General features: G+C 38.5%; 1 protein-coding gene across 2 annotated transcripts in view; it reads right to left on the bottom strand.

Moving 5' to 3' along the window:
* SHANK2 (SH3 and multiple ankyrin repeat domains 2) overlaps positions 1-15,685 on the bottom strand; it is a 638,838-nt gene that overhangs the window by 26,406 nt on the left and 596,747 nt on the right. The window contains exon 21 of one of the 2 annotated variants that reach the window (XM_054026918.1): positions 14,307-14,327. The exons of the other annotated variant lie outside the window; for it this stretch is intronic. Within the exon in view, the coding sequence (XP_053882893.1) occupies positions 14,307-14,327 (21 nt within the window). The remainder of the gene's footprint in view (positions 1-14,306; positions 14,328-15,685) is intronic. 2 annotated transcript variants of the gene reach the window in all.

A 15,685-nucleotide genomic window follows, 5' to 3' on the forward strand; every position in this document is an offset into this window, starting at 1 on the left:
GCAGTTGGTCATAGGAGAAATATTTTGAACTAGAAAATGTATCTGCAACATGCCTACACCAGGGGTCAGTCCACACCAGTGGCATTTCATCATTAACCCAGTCATTTAGCAAAATGCAGCCACAAGCAAAACAAACTGTTATGAGGAGCAGTTTGTGGCTAATTAATACAGTAGTAAAATGTTTCCTGCTCACATTTTGACCAACTTCAGTCTCAGAGAAGGGGAAAGGGAAGAGAAGTGTCCATTGGCTCAGCAGCCAGAGTACAGCCCGAATGCATCCGTAGGACAGGATTTTTAGGACAAAGATTAATGTCCAACATTTGTCAGAGGAGAAATTCAGTACGTTTGACAATCAAACTCTCCTGAATTTTAATGAAAACTTACATGGGGATCTGGAGAGTCAAACACAGGTGCCATGCTACACCTGAGACTGCTCAAGGGGTTCTTGATAACTGGAACCTTTCAGAGGACCACAGAGATATCACAAGTATAAGCCAGTCTGATGCCTCTGCATGCATGCAGCAATTTCTGAGTGCCACTGTATTAAATTTCCCCGAGAGAGACAGCACCAACAGTCATAAAATAATTGTATTCCAAAGTGCATTTTCCATATGTCCTGCGTGCAACTGATCACACCTATATTTTGCTCAGGGCACTCTCCCCTCAGGAAATTAGATGGCCTAAAGGGACGGGGAGGAGTTCCATTCTATCAGTGTGCAGGTCATTTGTGATGCAAAAGTTTTAATCACAGACGTAGTAGCACAGTGCCCAACAGCATGTCATGACTCTTACATTCTCAGGAGGTCTGGCTGCTAGGTAAGTAGCATTGTGATGTTTAAATTAATATCTGTGGTATTACTAGGGTCGGTCTCCCCGCAATAATATATTTATTTATTGAAGAAAATGTACTTATCCCATAAAGACATGGCTAATGACTCCTGTTCCAAATCCCCTGACTCTCTCAGAGGAAAATTATAATGCTGCCCACCCATCAAGCCACCAGATGCATTGAAGAAGGAACTCTAAAAATGAGAGTCAGGTGCCTAGTGGCACATCACTGTACAGGCCCCACAATATACCATATAATCCTGGCAAGACTGCATATTACACAACATAGCCAAGAGATGTGGACTAGCTCCACCTGAAGGGCTAGAGATTGACCTTGTCAGACCCACAGAGGATAAGAATGATCATGATCCAAAAAGGCACTTACAGGCTAACCCCAACACCTCAGGCCAGCATGCCAGAAACACCAGGCAAAGACTGATTGAACACAGTTTCTGAGGCTAGTATTGCCAAGACCTGTATACTTACCACGAAGTCCATAATGCTTGCTCAGAGGGGATGGGGGTAATGAAGAAAAAAAACCTCAAAAAACAGCTGCCTCAAGAAATGACTTGTATTTGTAAGAAAAGCAATGAATGTCTGGCACAGTGTAAAAAAATGCTCTCATGAGGCTAAAGTGAAAGAACAGAGGCAAATGTTCTTCAAATACCAGCAGCACACATTGTTAACAATGCAAATATAAACTACAAAATGTTAGACTAATCTAGTCAGCCAGAATACAATGTTAGCCAAAATGTAGAAATGGTTGAGTTCTGCCACTCATGGCCTTATGGCTAAGAATTAAAAGGACAGGCACATAAAAAAACCCTAAAAATCCTATCGTTATTGTGATTATTTTTTCTTCCCTCCCCCTTTTGCCTGGCGTGTAGGCATGGGCAACGAGGCCCTCTCAGTTATGGCTCTCTGCAGCCGGCCACTGCGACGAGGCACAGTGGCCTGTGGTGGTTCTCGAGAGACACTTGTTCCTTGATCCCCTGGTAAGTATACAGTGGAGGCTGCCACTGCATCCTCACCAGTCCATGTCGAGGCACTGGTTAACTCAACATGGGGGGTGGCTCTTTGGGAGATACGTGTTTCAAGGACCTGCGTCCTTGGCTGTTTGAGGAAAGCTAAAATCTCAGACAGGTAGTTATGGATGGCTCTTGTGGATGTAGCCACAATGCCTAGCTGCAGCTCCATGCGGCCCATGGACTGTGACATGAGACCCATGGACTGTGCATGCTCCCTCTTGATATTTTCCAGCAGCTGCACAATCCTACTGTTGGTTTCCATCAACAGCCTTTCCCCCTCTGTTAGGTGGGGCTGCCCTCTCCAACCCTGATCCCTAGGGACAGGCTGAACACCATGGTGCTCTTCATTCATTTCATCATTCCCCTCCTCCTCAGGAGAGTCACTTTCAAACTGAGGAGTCCTACTGAGTGACTGATCCCCAGGAGACTGTATGTCCATTGTACACTCTGGAGTCCGCTCCGGTGTTTGAAATCCCTCAAAATCTTCCCCAACGTTGCTGTGCGTTTCTGATGACGACAATGGCCACTGCCAACTCTCTGTAGTTCTGGCTGGTGAATCTTCATCGGAAGCAGGCTCTGAAGATTCCTGTTCTTGTTCAGGCGTGGAGGGTGAGCTCGCTCTCTGACGTCTGGGTTGCCCCGAGCATCCAGGAACCTCCCCATCTTGTTCCCCAGTGACATCTGGCAATCAAATAGAGGAGCAACAACCACTGTATCTGAGGCCAGGAAGATGGAGGAATCTACATGCATTGGACAACACATAGAAAGAAGCCAATTGGGAAAACCACAGTGTTTGTGTTTGGGCAAACAGAAGGGCAGACTAAAGTTTAGTGGCTGAACTGGGTATGTGGCAGTTGAAGTTACTAACCACTTTATATAAGTGCACATTGTCCTGCACCCATAACACACACAACTGTGCTGGATCCCACGGCATAACTACCAATACACCTCATTGTGATTGTGACAAAGTGTCAGTGAACCTCTCAAAAAGCTCACCTATGAATTGCAGTGGTGTCACAGTCAGAAATCCCTGTGATGAGCTCAGGGTCAATTGTCCAATTGAGTCTCCTGTGGTGTCAGATGTGCTCCACCACTGGCCTGTGTGGTAGCCCTTTGCTGTTCTGAAGCACTGCTGGCTATCTTCTCTTTTGTCCGACGTTTCATATCACCCCTCCACCCCCAGTGTTTTGGGTCCCCCACCCCAATCATAGCTGTTGAGCAACTGTGGTTGCCAACAGCATTTATCCTGTGAGCAATGGCCTCCCAAGCCTTATCTTTTCTGTATGCATTATTTTCTCACTGCTTTCTCCAAACAGTATGTGATCCTATTTGAGGACATTGCTCACCAGGATTTTTTTTTTTCATGTAAGATAAACTTCATTTTGTGTGTCTTCTCCTGGCTGTGTCTTCCCTTGACTGAGGACGTTTGGTGGAAATGTGGGTGCAAGTGCTTCCCTGTGCACAATTTAATATGGAAGGAGGAGTGGTTAATTATGCTATTGAAGAGGACATTGCAAATGTGCTTAATCTAAATCCACCCATATATAAAAATATACTCCCATCAACTGAAAATGACTAGACTTTTTGCACGCACATCAATCATTGGCTCTCATTACAGTAGGATCTACTCAACACCATTTTTGATTTGTTCACATTTGTGGCTGGAACCCTCACCCTTTTCATGCTTGAAACAAATAAGTAATGAGTCTATCACATGTTTTGGGGAGACAATTTGATTATAAGAAATTTATCTGGGGCTGTTCATCTAAATAATACAATAATTTAGCCCAAAGAGCTTGCATTTTTCACTCTCAGGCAAGGGCTATGTGGAAGCATCACTGTAAGACTATCACATCTAAGTAACAACAGCTGCTGATCAGCACTAACTGGTTGTTCTGTAGTGTTAGTGCTAGGATGCCATATCTATGGCCTGGCACCTCAGTCTAGGAAAACATTGCTCTTTGAGGACTACATTCTGCTCTTTGATACACACCATGTGCTACTCTTAAGAACTTCAGCTGGAGTTGTGCATTTCTGACTGATGGGTGCTTTTGAGATCAGATTAATCATTTTTGTTAATGGGCTTATTGTTTGTTCAGGAGTTCCTGGGGTGATTTTTATATATATTTTTGTTCTTGGTTTTTAGGACCCCTTCTCAGAGATCCAAGGATCCCTCAATCAGCACATTTACACATCTACATCCCTGTCTGTCTAGATTATCTTTAGGGTCCTCATCACTCACTATCTGAATGCCTTGAGTATTATATTTATCTAAAGGGCTACTTACAGTTAATGATTTAATATAATTTGATTAATTTTTATGCTGGATATTATTTGTGCATTTAATATATTCACTACTTTAAAGTATTCACATTCAAAGTATTCACATTCGGTCTGTGTCTGATTGGACTGTCCAGTTGCATGTTTTATGGAAAGTGAGGATGAGATTGTATTTGTAAAAAGGTATGAGCTCCTTATGGAAATGAATATCAGGGACAAGTTGTCATGCAATCATTGGCTCTTCCACAGCATGAAAATTTTGAAAGGAACTTTGACATTATCCCTCTGTAATACCTGCTGCCTTTGCAATTCTATTTCCCCTAAGACACCCACAGCTTTTATATTTTAGCAAATATCTTTTAGCAGCTACAGTGTAGGACCATGAAATTAATTCTCAACACTTCTCTATTAGAGTAGACATGCAAAAACAGGGGACTTCTTTTTACCACACAAAGCAAACACACATTCCAGTTAATTTGTATGGAATCAGAGAGATAAAGGGAATATATATTTTAGTTGTGCCATTGGTCATACAAAGTGAGTCATTCTTTTGATACATCATCAGAAATTTCCCCATATTTGAATACTCCATTCTCCTGACAAGCACTTTGAACAGAGCCCTCCTAACAATGGTAAATAATAGAACGAGTCAAATAATGTTTTTTAAAAAGTGTAAAAACTGAAAAAAACCCACTAATTTGTGAATATTTTTGTCATCACTTAGTTTAGTTTGATTGGTGGTGGGGGGGGGCATTATTTTTGTTGTTTGCACATATTTGGGCATATTTATGAAAGTGTCCATGACCCTGGAAAGTTTCACAAATATTAGCACAAGTGGTTATTTCTCTAAAAACGGAATTATGAAAGTTTACAATTTGTCATTCTCCTACTTAAATATTTTCTGTCTCCAAGTCAGGGAGCTGAAACAGTATCATCTGGCATAGTATCATCACCACACAAATGACATATATTCTAAACAGTTTGTGAATAACTAATGGGCTGATAGATAGTTATTAAAACTATTGGCGAATACTTATGAATAATGAATACATTCACAGATACTGGGATAGGTTTGCTAACTAGCCACTAATGAAAAAGGGACTAAATTCATAACTTATATTATTCATAACAAAGCACTCAACCAACAAAGGTAACTATGTTTTTGTAAGCTTTATTAAATATGGGCATGGGGGCATCACAGGCATAGCCTTACACATACTTTCATTCATTGCAGGGCAATCATGGAAACTTTAGCTCCGGGTCAAGAGCTCACACCAGTGTCGAAGGTATCAGTTTCTGCCCAAGAAATCCTTTCCTTGATGACTAAAGGTTGCCCTGATAAATTCAGACTGGAACTCATTAATATAATGGCACCAGCTGCTATATTGGAACTGTGAAAGTTGTGTGTCAGCTACCATAGTGGAAATGGAAAATTCAGTTTGCCTAGAAACTGTACTGCTCAGCTGGAGGAATGGATGGCCAAGTGGCTCACTGTGCTGATAACTGGTGACAGGAGGATTCAAATCAAAGTTAAACTGTTACCTGAACTAACTGCCTCAACCCTACCTCCTGGCAATCGGCTGACTCCTCATGAGCAACAGTAAATATGCCAGGTCATTGGTGCAACAGAGACCATAAATATCAAAAAAATGTGAATCAACAAACCAATTCTGTTCTTAACTGGCTTAAACAACATTTCTCTCTTTTTAAAAGAAGTTTTAAACATAGTGGGCACAAGCACCATGTTGTGGCTGCCCATGATGCAATGCCAATGGCAAAGGGAAATGTGAGGAACTGTCCAGACTCCCTCTGACCTCAATGATAATTTGCATCCAATCAAATAATGCCTGTACCCACATAAGGCAGCTTGGCAGCCTGCTTGTTCACAGTAGTACATAAGACTGCACCGTTAAACACCTGGCTTACACCTCTGACAAAGTCATTTTATTTCCTGGCAGCATACAAATACCTTAAGGGGTAAAGCAACAAGCTTTGATGGTCTCATGAATTTTGGACTCATTCCATGTCACTGATCCCACCTTGCCCTGACACAATGAGACTTTAGCCATAGCCCAATCTGTCCAGTAAGGAAGTAAGAAAGGAGTGCGCACATGGTGAGCGGGGAAAGATACCAAGGATCTGGCAGTTTAGGGCCCATTGCCCTTTTAAGTTTAATGTTTGGTCACACAGTATGCACCTGTTTTCCAAAATCAAAATCAGATCTCTGGGGGATGGTTTCTGCTTCAGCCTACTGATTCTATTGCATTTATCAACGGACCTGACTATTTCTTTAAGCTGGCCTGTGCATCGTGACTAACGACCCAGTGTTATAGGCCTCCCTCTCCTCTGTGTTGTCAAATGAGTCCTCTGTTTCTCTGGCAAACAGGACAGGACTGGCTGATTATGTGCACACTGTACTGACACTTTCATGTGCCTGTTGCACTCGATCAGTCTTTTCTGATGTGGTAGCTTATGCAATGCAGTAACTTCTTCTGATGGCCAGAGTGACACATTTGTCATGTCTCTGTGTTCATTATTTTGTGTTTTCCCAATCCCTACTCTGTATATAGCAAACTACATATTCTGGATGCTGCAGGCAGGACGTCTGCTAAATAGTGCCAGGAGGCAGGACTGTACCAGGTCTCTGGAGACATGGATAAGGTCATGGTGTTGGAGTACTGCCTTGTAGTGCTGGGTCCTTGCACCATGAAAGGCGTTGTCACACTTGCATGGTATCAGTCCTTCCAGTTTGCCAGTAAACATATTTAGAATGCTGGAGATTGTTTACATTGTGTTTTCTGGTTTGTAATCCAAAGACAACTGCAAGGCCTACCCAGCTGTAGGGATAGCAGGCCAAGAACAGAGGACAGGCTACACTGGGCATTGGATAGCAGACAGACTCTAGGGACAGCAGAAGTATTTAATTAATTTTTGTTCATCTGAGATAATTTGAGAGACTTAAGCCTGTGTTGTGCCTTACCTGCCACTTGGACTGGCAGTGGATCCCTCCCCTGAAGTGTGCTGCTCTTTAAGAATCCCTCCTTTTCAAATCCCACAATTTCTTTTTCACCTCTGCTACTGGATCGTTGCCATTTCCATTATCTTTAGTTTTCCCCACAAATGGAGTTGTTGGACTTGAGTTGTGGGGCAGCGTCTTCCTGCTGACAGGTAGGTGGAGATGTTCCTTGGGCACAACAAGTGTAGCCAGGAGCTCAACAACAGCTGTAATGCAGTTGAGGAGCTTCCTGGGACCTGCCACTGCTGCTCTGGACCAGGGCCTCTGCCTGTATCTGCATCATGCCTCCTGTTGCAGGTGCATTTTTCAAACTGCTTAGGTACCAAGGTGATAGGTGCCTTGTAAATACCTAAGATAGATACAGACAGAAACTGTGCCAGGCACAATCAATTATACAAAACTTAATGCAATGCCAATTGCATCTTCATGCTGTGGTTTCACCCACCTTTTCTAGCATCTGCAATCAACCATATTTAAAGATTCTGCATGTACATTTTTCTTTTGAAAACTGATGGCCATCTAGTGCACCCATCCCTCCCGCACTTTCATGCTTTTGAAACCTTACCCCTTCATGTATTTAAAGAACAGAAATTCTTGATGCACTGCCTTATCTAAATGTAAGATTGCAAAGTTCATCTCAATTTCACTGCTTTCACTAGCACACACAATGTAGGCTGCTTTTTTTCTTGTCATGAATCTGCAAAAAGCACTTATTTGTCTTTGTCAAATGGCAATGGGACAAATATACCTTATTATATAACCCCTCCCTTGGAACAACTAGATGAATCTAGATAGTACTGGAATCAAAGGTATACTCAGTTATGCACAGGTATTGGAATGCATGTGTATTTTTAAAATCTGTTTGTCAACTATGTGCATTTATTTTTTGTCAAAAATTTAACAGCTTTTGTGCAAATATTTTTGGTTTATGGAGAATTTTCATTGTTTTTAGCAGAGAGATCAGAATCAGAAGTAAGTGCAAATTAGGTACGTGAAGTACAGTGGGTCTAGGCCAATATTTACAAGCTTGCATGCTTAAAGTTAGGCATCTAATTAAGTAGATGGCTGGACTGTGATGGGTTGAACACCTGCAATCCCCATTGTGTGCCCAGTAGATGTTCATCACCTCTGAAAAATCAGGCCACTCACTTATGCAGGTGTCTAAAGATAGAATTGCATTACTAACTTTAGGCAGTCATGCTGGAAACTGTTAGCCTTAGTTACCTATACAAGTATGATTGGGTGGACAAAAAATTAGCTCAAAAGAAGAACATTTAGCAAGGAAGACTGAAGTATAGCCATCTCTTTAGTGCATGGGGTGATAACAGGGATGGCCTCAGCCAAAACCCTGATTCTGAAACGCCACCCTGAAGGGTAAAATCCAGATCCAAATTTGCAATTTGGGATTTTCGCTTGTGATAAGAAAACAATATAAACCATCAAAATCTGCCAAATTCTTTTAAAATAGAAGAATACAGTAATGCTAAGGTTTTAAAACACTGAATAGGTTAAGTGACTAGTCTATGTCAGATTCAAATGGCCTCTACAGTTTCTTTTTTAAAAAGATACCTGAGCCAAAAAAATTATACAGAATAATAAAATATTTGCAGTTTTCTATTCAAAGTTAGGCCGATGTTCATAGATAACATAATTTTAAATTGCTCCATGGTGGAGAATTTGCCACAGCGGACATATATATTAATCAGGAACAAATGTGGACCACCAACTTGCAAGATGCTCGATGTGGCCACAGGACTCCACTCAAACAGCAGTTTGCAGGATCACACCCTAATTATAACACCAGTTTCAAACATTTACCACGGGGCAAATACTATGCAGAAAATTTAACTTCAGTGGGTAGTAAAAGGAGAAAGTAATTCTGGCTTTTACAACATAGTTCCAAATAAGCTACAGTTTCTAAACAGCATGAAAGTAAAGACAAACCATCTAAAAAAAGTCTCCTTTTAAGAAAATTGGATAGAAATACAACGTGTTTGTTTTGAAATACCTCCCATTATACTGGAAGACCAAGAAAAAGATAAAATATCTAAAAATAAATATTAAAACATAAAAACTGTTTGCTGGTAACAACAGATTAAACAAACATATAAATCAATCACCTATAAACATCAAAACATGATACATAAGAGTATTTGGCATATATCTATTCACAATTAAGAGGAATCTAGGCTATTTTTCCAAGCAGGCATTATATGTACTTTTATGATTCAGTATTTTCACCCCAGTGCATATAGATCATGTTTGCGTATTATGAACATATCATACCCTTAAAAGATAATTCTAAGAGAGGCAGATACGGACAAGTGCTATTTTTAGTATGTTAAAATTCTTATTATAGGCCCAATTTTCAAGCACCATCTCTTTAACAGTATGTCCAATATCCAAGAAGCACAAAGGCATTTAAAATGTGCCTAAAGCCTTAAAATTCAACCTACCTTACAAGGAGTTGCCTACCTTGCAAGGTCATTGTGTATCACTGGGTCCCTGTATACAAAAAAAAAAAAAAAAAAAAGGAACAGAAAATAAAAACAAAAAACCATTCCACATCCTGCAAGCCAGGTGGGATTTTAAGGATTGAGAACAGAAAATGGCATTTGAATGTCATGTTTAAGAGACAGCATTTGAAAACTGGGCTCAGTCAAGGAAAAAGAAAAAGAAAAATTAAGACACACAGAAAGAAATAAAAGAAATTAAGTCATTTTTGCAATCTTATATCCTGGGAGACATGTTGTTTTCACACCAAGGAAAGAAAATCAGACCACCACGAGTTATCCAAAACATTTATTTTAAGCTTTATAAGAAGTTAATGAACATGGAATAATGAACAATTGAAGAAAAAAGGGAAATGTCAAGAAAAAAAAATTTTTTTTGGTGAGATGCGGGAGATTGTCGTGCATCTCCCTGGTTCCTGAAAGAGAGAAAGAACATATTAAAAAAAAAAAAAAAAAAAAAACACTTTTCTATTTATGCAATTGTATCACACTGGAAACATCTCTGCCCTTTTTTTTTTTTTTTTTTTACTGCTCATAAAGAGCCCGCTGCTCTGAACACAGTACTACATATTTAATTGATGATAACTCATAAGAATTTTCTTCTCACAAATGCCAGAGCATCCCCACTCACATGGCCACAAATGCCACAAAAACGGTTTCCTTTGAACACTTACGATTTTTTTTCCAGCTTTTCCCACACTGTTGTCTTATTTGGATGTGAGGAAACCTTCTTCAATTGCTGTTCTGTGGCAAAGAAAAACAACTAAGTACCTGTTATGAAAGGGCTTCATGTTTAGGAATAATCAGATTAATGCGTTTTAAAGTAATAAAAATTCATAATAATAATACTGATTGCAACTGACAGCTAATGTGGAGACTTAAAAAATTCTCATTTCTATTCACGACAGCCAACGTTTTCAAGAGGGACAATTTTATGTGCCCAACTTGAGACACAGACCCTGACTTTCAGAAGTGTTCAGCACCCACTGTTTACCTACTGACTTCAGATGAAATTGCCAGAGTTTGTTTCTGAAAAGTCAGACTCAAAGCATTTACAGTTGGGCACCCAAAATTATGGATACTTGAAAATGTAAACTGAGTCTTTTCTTCCCCCAATACTCTTACTCCAAATACTTTTCTATTTAATATTTAAAAAAAACATAGCTATGGCAAATATATGGGCCAGATTCTATTCTCTGCTACACTGGTGTGAATCCACAGTAAATTCTCTAAAGTCTAAATAATCACTCTTAGCTACATCAGTATAAACGAGGGCAGAATATCTATAATCACAAAAATAACAGAGGCATACAAGTTCTGAATACTGTCCTCAAAAACCATTACGGCATGTCCTAAGTAATGGTAACAATTCAAAGATTCATTATCATTACTTCTGACTACAATATCAACTAACACTTCCAATAAGTAACAAAAATATATTACTTACAAGAACATTCTACAGGTACTCTTCATTAAACCTGGAGCTGCAGTGCCATTTTTTTCTTATCTTTCAATGTAGTGTCTGGTGAAGGTCTGGAAAACCTTTTTCCTATTTACAATCAATGTTGGTAGCGGAAGTTATCAAGGGAGTTGCAGAAGGGGTGTTGTTGTTATTTCCATTTTATTTCTGCAGACAAATCTCGATCCTATATTCCACCACGTTGAAATTAAAAATGGTTTCTGAATCCAGGGCCTTCTGTGCATGATTTCTTCAAACAAGTTAACTTTTTTGTTTCAACCTTAATATAGCATTCACATATTTATTTGCTCTGTGATTTCATTGTTTCAGATGCCATTAAGGTGTGCCACCTTTGAAACAATGGACAACAGTAATGGAATGGAGTATGAATGTTTGTTGGAGGACAGAGCCAATAATATTCATTTTGAATGCTATTAACTGATATTTTTCTCGTAAATAACTACTACTACTTGATGCCAGATACCCGTCAGACTTCTGTGCTGATGATTATTATATACCTGCAAGATTGTACCAGCAGGTAATCTGGCCAAAAGTAGGGAGAGTCCTACATCTACATTTACACCTTAAGCCCAATAAACAAAAATAGATGTTTTGTTTTTGAATTGGATACTAAAAGGATACCCAAGGATACCATCTAAAATTTTCCAGCCATCACTACCCCAGTATTTTGTAATCCAAATTTATTTTCCTCTCATCTAATCCATACTTTATTGTATCACAGTGTTAGGTAGGCTCAGCAAAAATGGAATTATATCTGTGTTATCGCCATTTCTTAGTTTCTCTCTTGACCTTTTAAAGTTCTCTACTCCTGCTAAAACAGCTAATCCTTGCTGTTCTCTGCAGAGGCCCTAAAAATCTGAAGTTGCTTGATAAATCAAATCTATTCCTTGCTAGCAAAATCATGAGATCTTTGGACCTTTTTGGATGTAGAGCATGTATCATAATCAAAAATTTAACTAAAATTTAATAGTCAAAATATTAATTGAAGATAAAAAATTAAAAACAGCTTTTCACAAGCCAAATGAGTTCTACCTATTTATTTTTTTAATGAATAGAGTTCAAAATTCTCTTAATTCTATTAAATATAAATTTCAAATTTCCAACGTTATTTGTATGACTACTGAAATAAAATGACAAATTATGGTGGAGAAAAACACATCACTCAGAGTTCAATGTAATTTGATTAGTGACTTGGAAAGATGACTTTTAGCTAATATTTTATTAATTTTTGTCATGAGGGTAATAAATGAAGTGCAATATTATGAAGATTTTCTTCCCCAAATAGCCAATTAAGCAATTTTGTTCACAAATATACCGTAAGTTATATAAATTCACTTTTACTTTTTAAATTTGTTTCTCCTCTTTACTTATTTTAATTTAATGCATGAAATTATTTGATCTTCCCCAAGACTGATGGGGGCACCTACACACACCCTAACTGTGGCTTTATAACATGATTCTGCAACATAAAGAGATTCGCTAGGTTACAGACTGCTAAGTCTCACTCATTCACTAATTCTTTACCTAAAAGCAACAAAAGAAAAAACAGAAAGGATTCTTACTTTAAAAAAGTGTGTTTTGAAATCTGATGCTGTCCCTCTGTAGTGGGCAATTGTGGTGAGCAGAAAAATGTCAATGCAGCAGACTTAGTATTGTTGAGGTTTCAGTGGTCTATGATATGATAACTCGAGTAGAAGCTAGAATAATGCCTAGGTAATTTTTTTCTTTGAGGTTATATGACAAAGTTTTTATTACCTAACTGGAATTTTTATGTATGGATGTTAAATAGTAAGCCCTATCTGAAGAGAAGTACCAACAGCCTATACCCTTCCCCTCAACCAAACAGAAAAACACACACACAAAAGAGTCCCCTCCACTATAACTAGGAAACATTAATTGTATAGAGTTATCCTACAAAAATGAATGTAAAAATTCTTGATAGTCATATAATGAAAATATATTTGTTGCTATAAAAATCTTAGTCAGAAAACCAATAACTGTTTATTCCTTCATATTCTGAAGAGACAGTTTCTAAGAAATCTTGCCTTGAGCAATAAATGTACCAGCAGTTGATCTTGCTAGCAGCAGAAAACAGTTCCAACATGAGGGGAGGTCAGGAAAGATTTTAAAAAAGCAAAAATGAAGAAAAAAAGAAAACAACTAATTTACTCTGTATTATCCTAACACAATACAGAAGAAATAGTTCACCACTGAAGAGGCATGCTACCTACAAATAATCTTCTCTATCAGCAATCATAACTTTCTTCTACTGATTAGAACTATTCTGAAGTATTACACAGAGGCTCTGTCAGGATTGAGGCCCTCCCTTGGGCAAGGTGCTATGCAGACACAAAGACACAGTCCCTGCCAAGAGAGCTTACAGTCTAAGAAAGTAAGTGATATACAAAGGGCGAGGAAAGGAGGATACAGCTAAACACAAACAAACTTGTATATACATATGTTTATTTACATTTTGGTAAAATATTAAAAGTCAATCTATCTGCCCCTCCACCTGGCCATCATTAAGTGGATGACTGCTGTATAGAAATCCCAACAAATGTGGGTCTCAAGGACAGATTTAAATGAGAAGAGGGTAGTGGCCTTATGGATCAGTTCATGCATACGGGACAGTGTGGAAGATGTTATATTAAAAATTGAAATTGTGCAGAGCAGCATTTCTCCAGGTCAGAATTTAAGCTGTGTGTGAAGTCCCTATTTCCTGAGACAGACAGTGTGGTTATGTGAGTAACATTTGGCCATTTAAGAGGGCAAGTGAAATCACCGATGTAGGACTACACTGATATCATGTTACTTGCCACTGTTTCTCAGTGATTGCCAGTTAGCACAGTAACTCTGAGGAGATGATATGGAAGGGTTTGGGAAAAAATCTGAGACAGAAGAAAAATGGGGGTGGATAGAGAAGAGAAGACAAAGGAAGAAATGAGGGAAATTTTCTCAAATGTGTTCTTCTGACTGAAAGTTGATTCTTTATGTGTTTGCAAGTTATCAGCTAAATAACTAAAAACATATACAATATTTAATGTACGTTTGACACCATAAAATAAACTGGACCATATGCCAACATTTATAATTATGCTATTATCTTTCACTATGGAAAGGTGAGAAACAGATTAAACAAGAGACAAAATGCTTCCCCTTACCCTTCTTCTTCCGTACTGAAGCTTGGAAACAGAAAGGGAATGAATTGTAAATCAATTCCGAAGGTAAGCCCATTTTAAATGCTAAATCCTTGACTGATTTTTGAACACAAACATTTTTCTTCTATTCTTAAGAGGTCAATCTCTCCATGCTAACTGGATTGTGAATGTATTTTTCAAACCACTTTAAACATAAACATCGTGGCATAGCCCAGTTTATCAGGGTTTATACTTTGACTATATACAAAATTATTGAGTTATAAAACTTAGATACCTCAGCTATGAAGTGTGAGATTTATTTTTTAAAATTAAAAATGATCAATTTGGGCATTTTTACGATATATAAATGGGCTATGAAAATAGGGCATTTAACATCCTTGTAGTTCAGAAGTGGAATGAATTGTAGACATATTTTATATGCCATTAGTTAATACTTTGGATTAATTTATTTGTAGGATAACAGCAACTGCCATTGGTTAGCAGTAGATGGGACACCCATGCACTATTATGTCAATAGAAGCAGAAATAGAAGGGGTTCGGAGACAGGCAACAAAAGTGATGGGAGAGACTTCCATATGGAGAGGTTGAAAAGATTAGGACTGTCTAGTTTATAGAGGAGACTAGAGAAGGGCCAGGATAGAGATATACAATATAATGAATGATATAAAAGGAAGGGAAATCCTTTTTACCCTTTCTTGCTATACAATAACAAGGGAACATTCAATGAAATTAAAAGGCAACATATTTAAAACTGATAAAAGAAAACACATTTGTACATAGCACATAAGTAGTGGGGACTCTTTGCTACAAGACATCATTGAGACTAGTTTACTAGATTTAGATGAACTATTGTCAACTGTTGATGTCATTATTCACATATATAAATTTGGAAAAATACACACACCCCCTCTCATACTTCAGGGCATAAACCAACCTCTGTCCAATGGGGATTAATAAGAACATTTCTGTAGGAGAGAATTTATGCAGTACTATGCAGCCTTTTAGGGGATAATGTATCTCTGGATTGAGTTTAAACAGCATTCTTTGGGCCAAGGAAGCCTTGAAAATGGAGGGTTTGTTTAGCCCCATCTGGATGGAAGTGTAGGGGAAGACATGCTTAAAAAAAAAAAAAAGTGCAGGTACCTTACTGATTCTCAAAATAGTTTCTTATTAGGATGCCAAAAGCCATAAAGCCTCTACTGTGTGGAGCTAATTAATATCCCCTGGGATAAGTAGGGCTGGGACTGAAGAATGCTCCACCCTTGGGTAGAGAACAGCTCCAGCTACAAAACAACAATTTTTTGAGCCAATTAAAGCATTGTTCTTTCCTGTCCTCCTTTGCTAGAACAATGGTATGATTCCCCTGCTCACATATACATACA

Source organism: Malaclemys terrapin, chromosome 4 (assembly GCF_027887155.1).
Source record: "Malaclemys terrapin pileata isolate rMalTer1 chromosome 4, rMalTer1.hap1, whole genome shotgun sequence".
NCBI classification, from domain to species: Eukaryota; Metazoa; Chordata; order Testudines; family Emydidae; genus Malaclemys; species Malaclemys terrapin.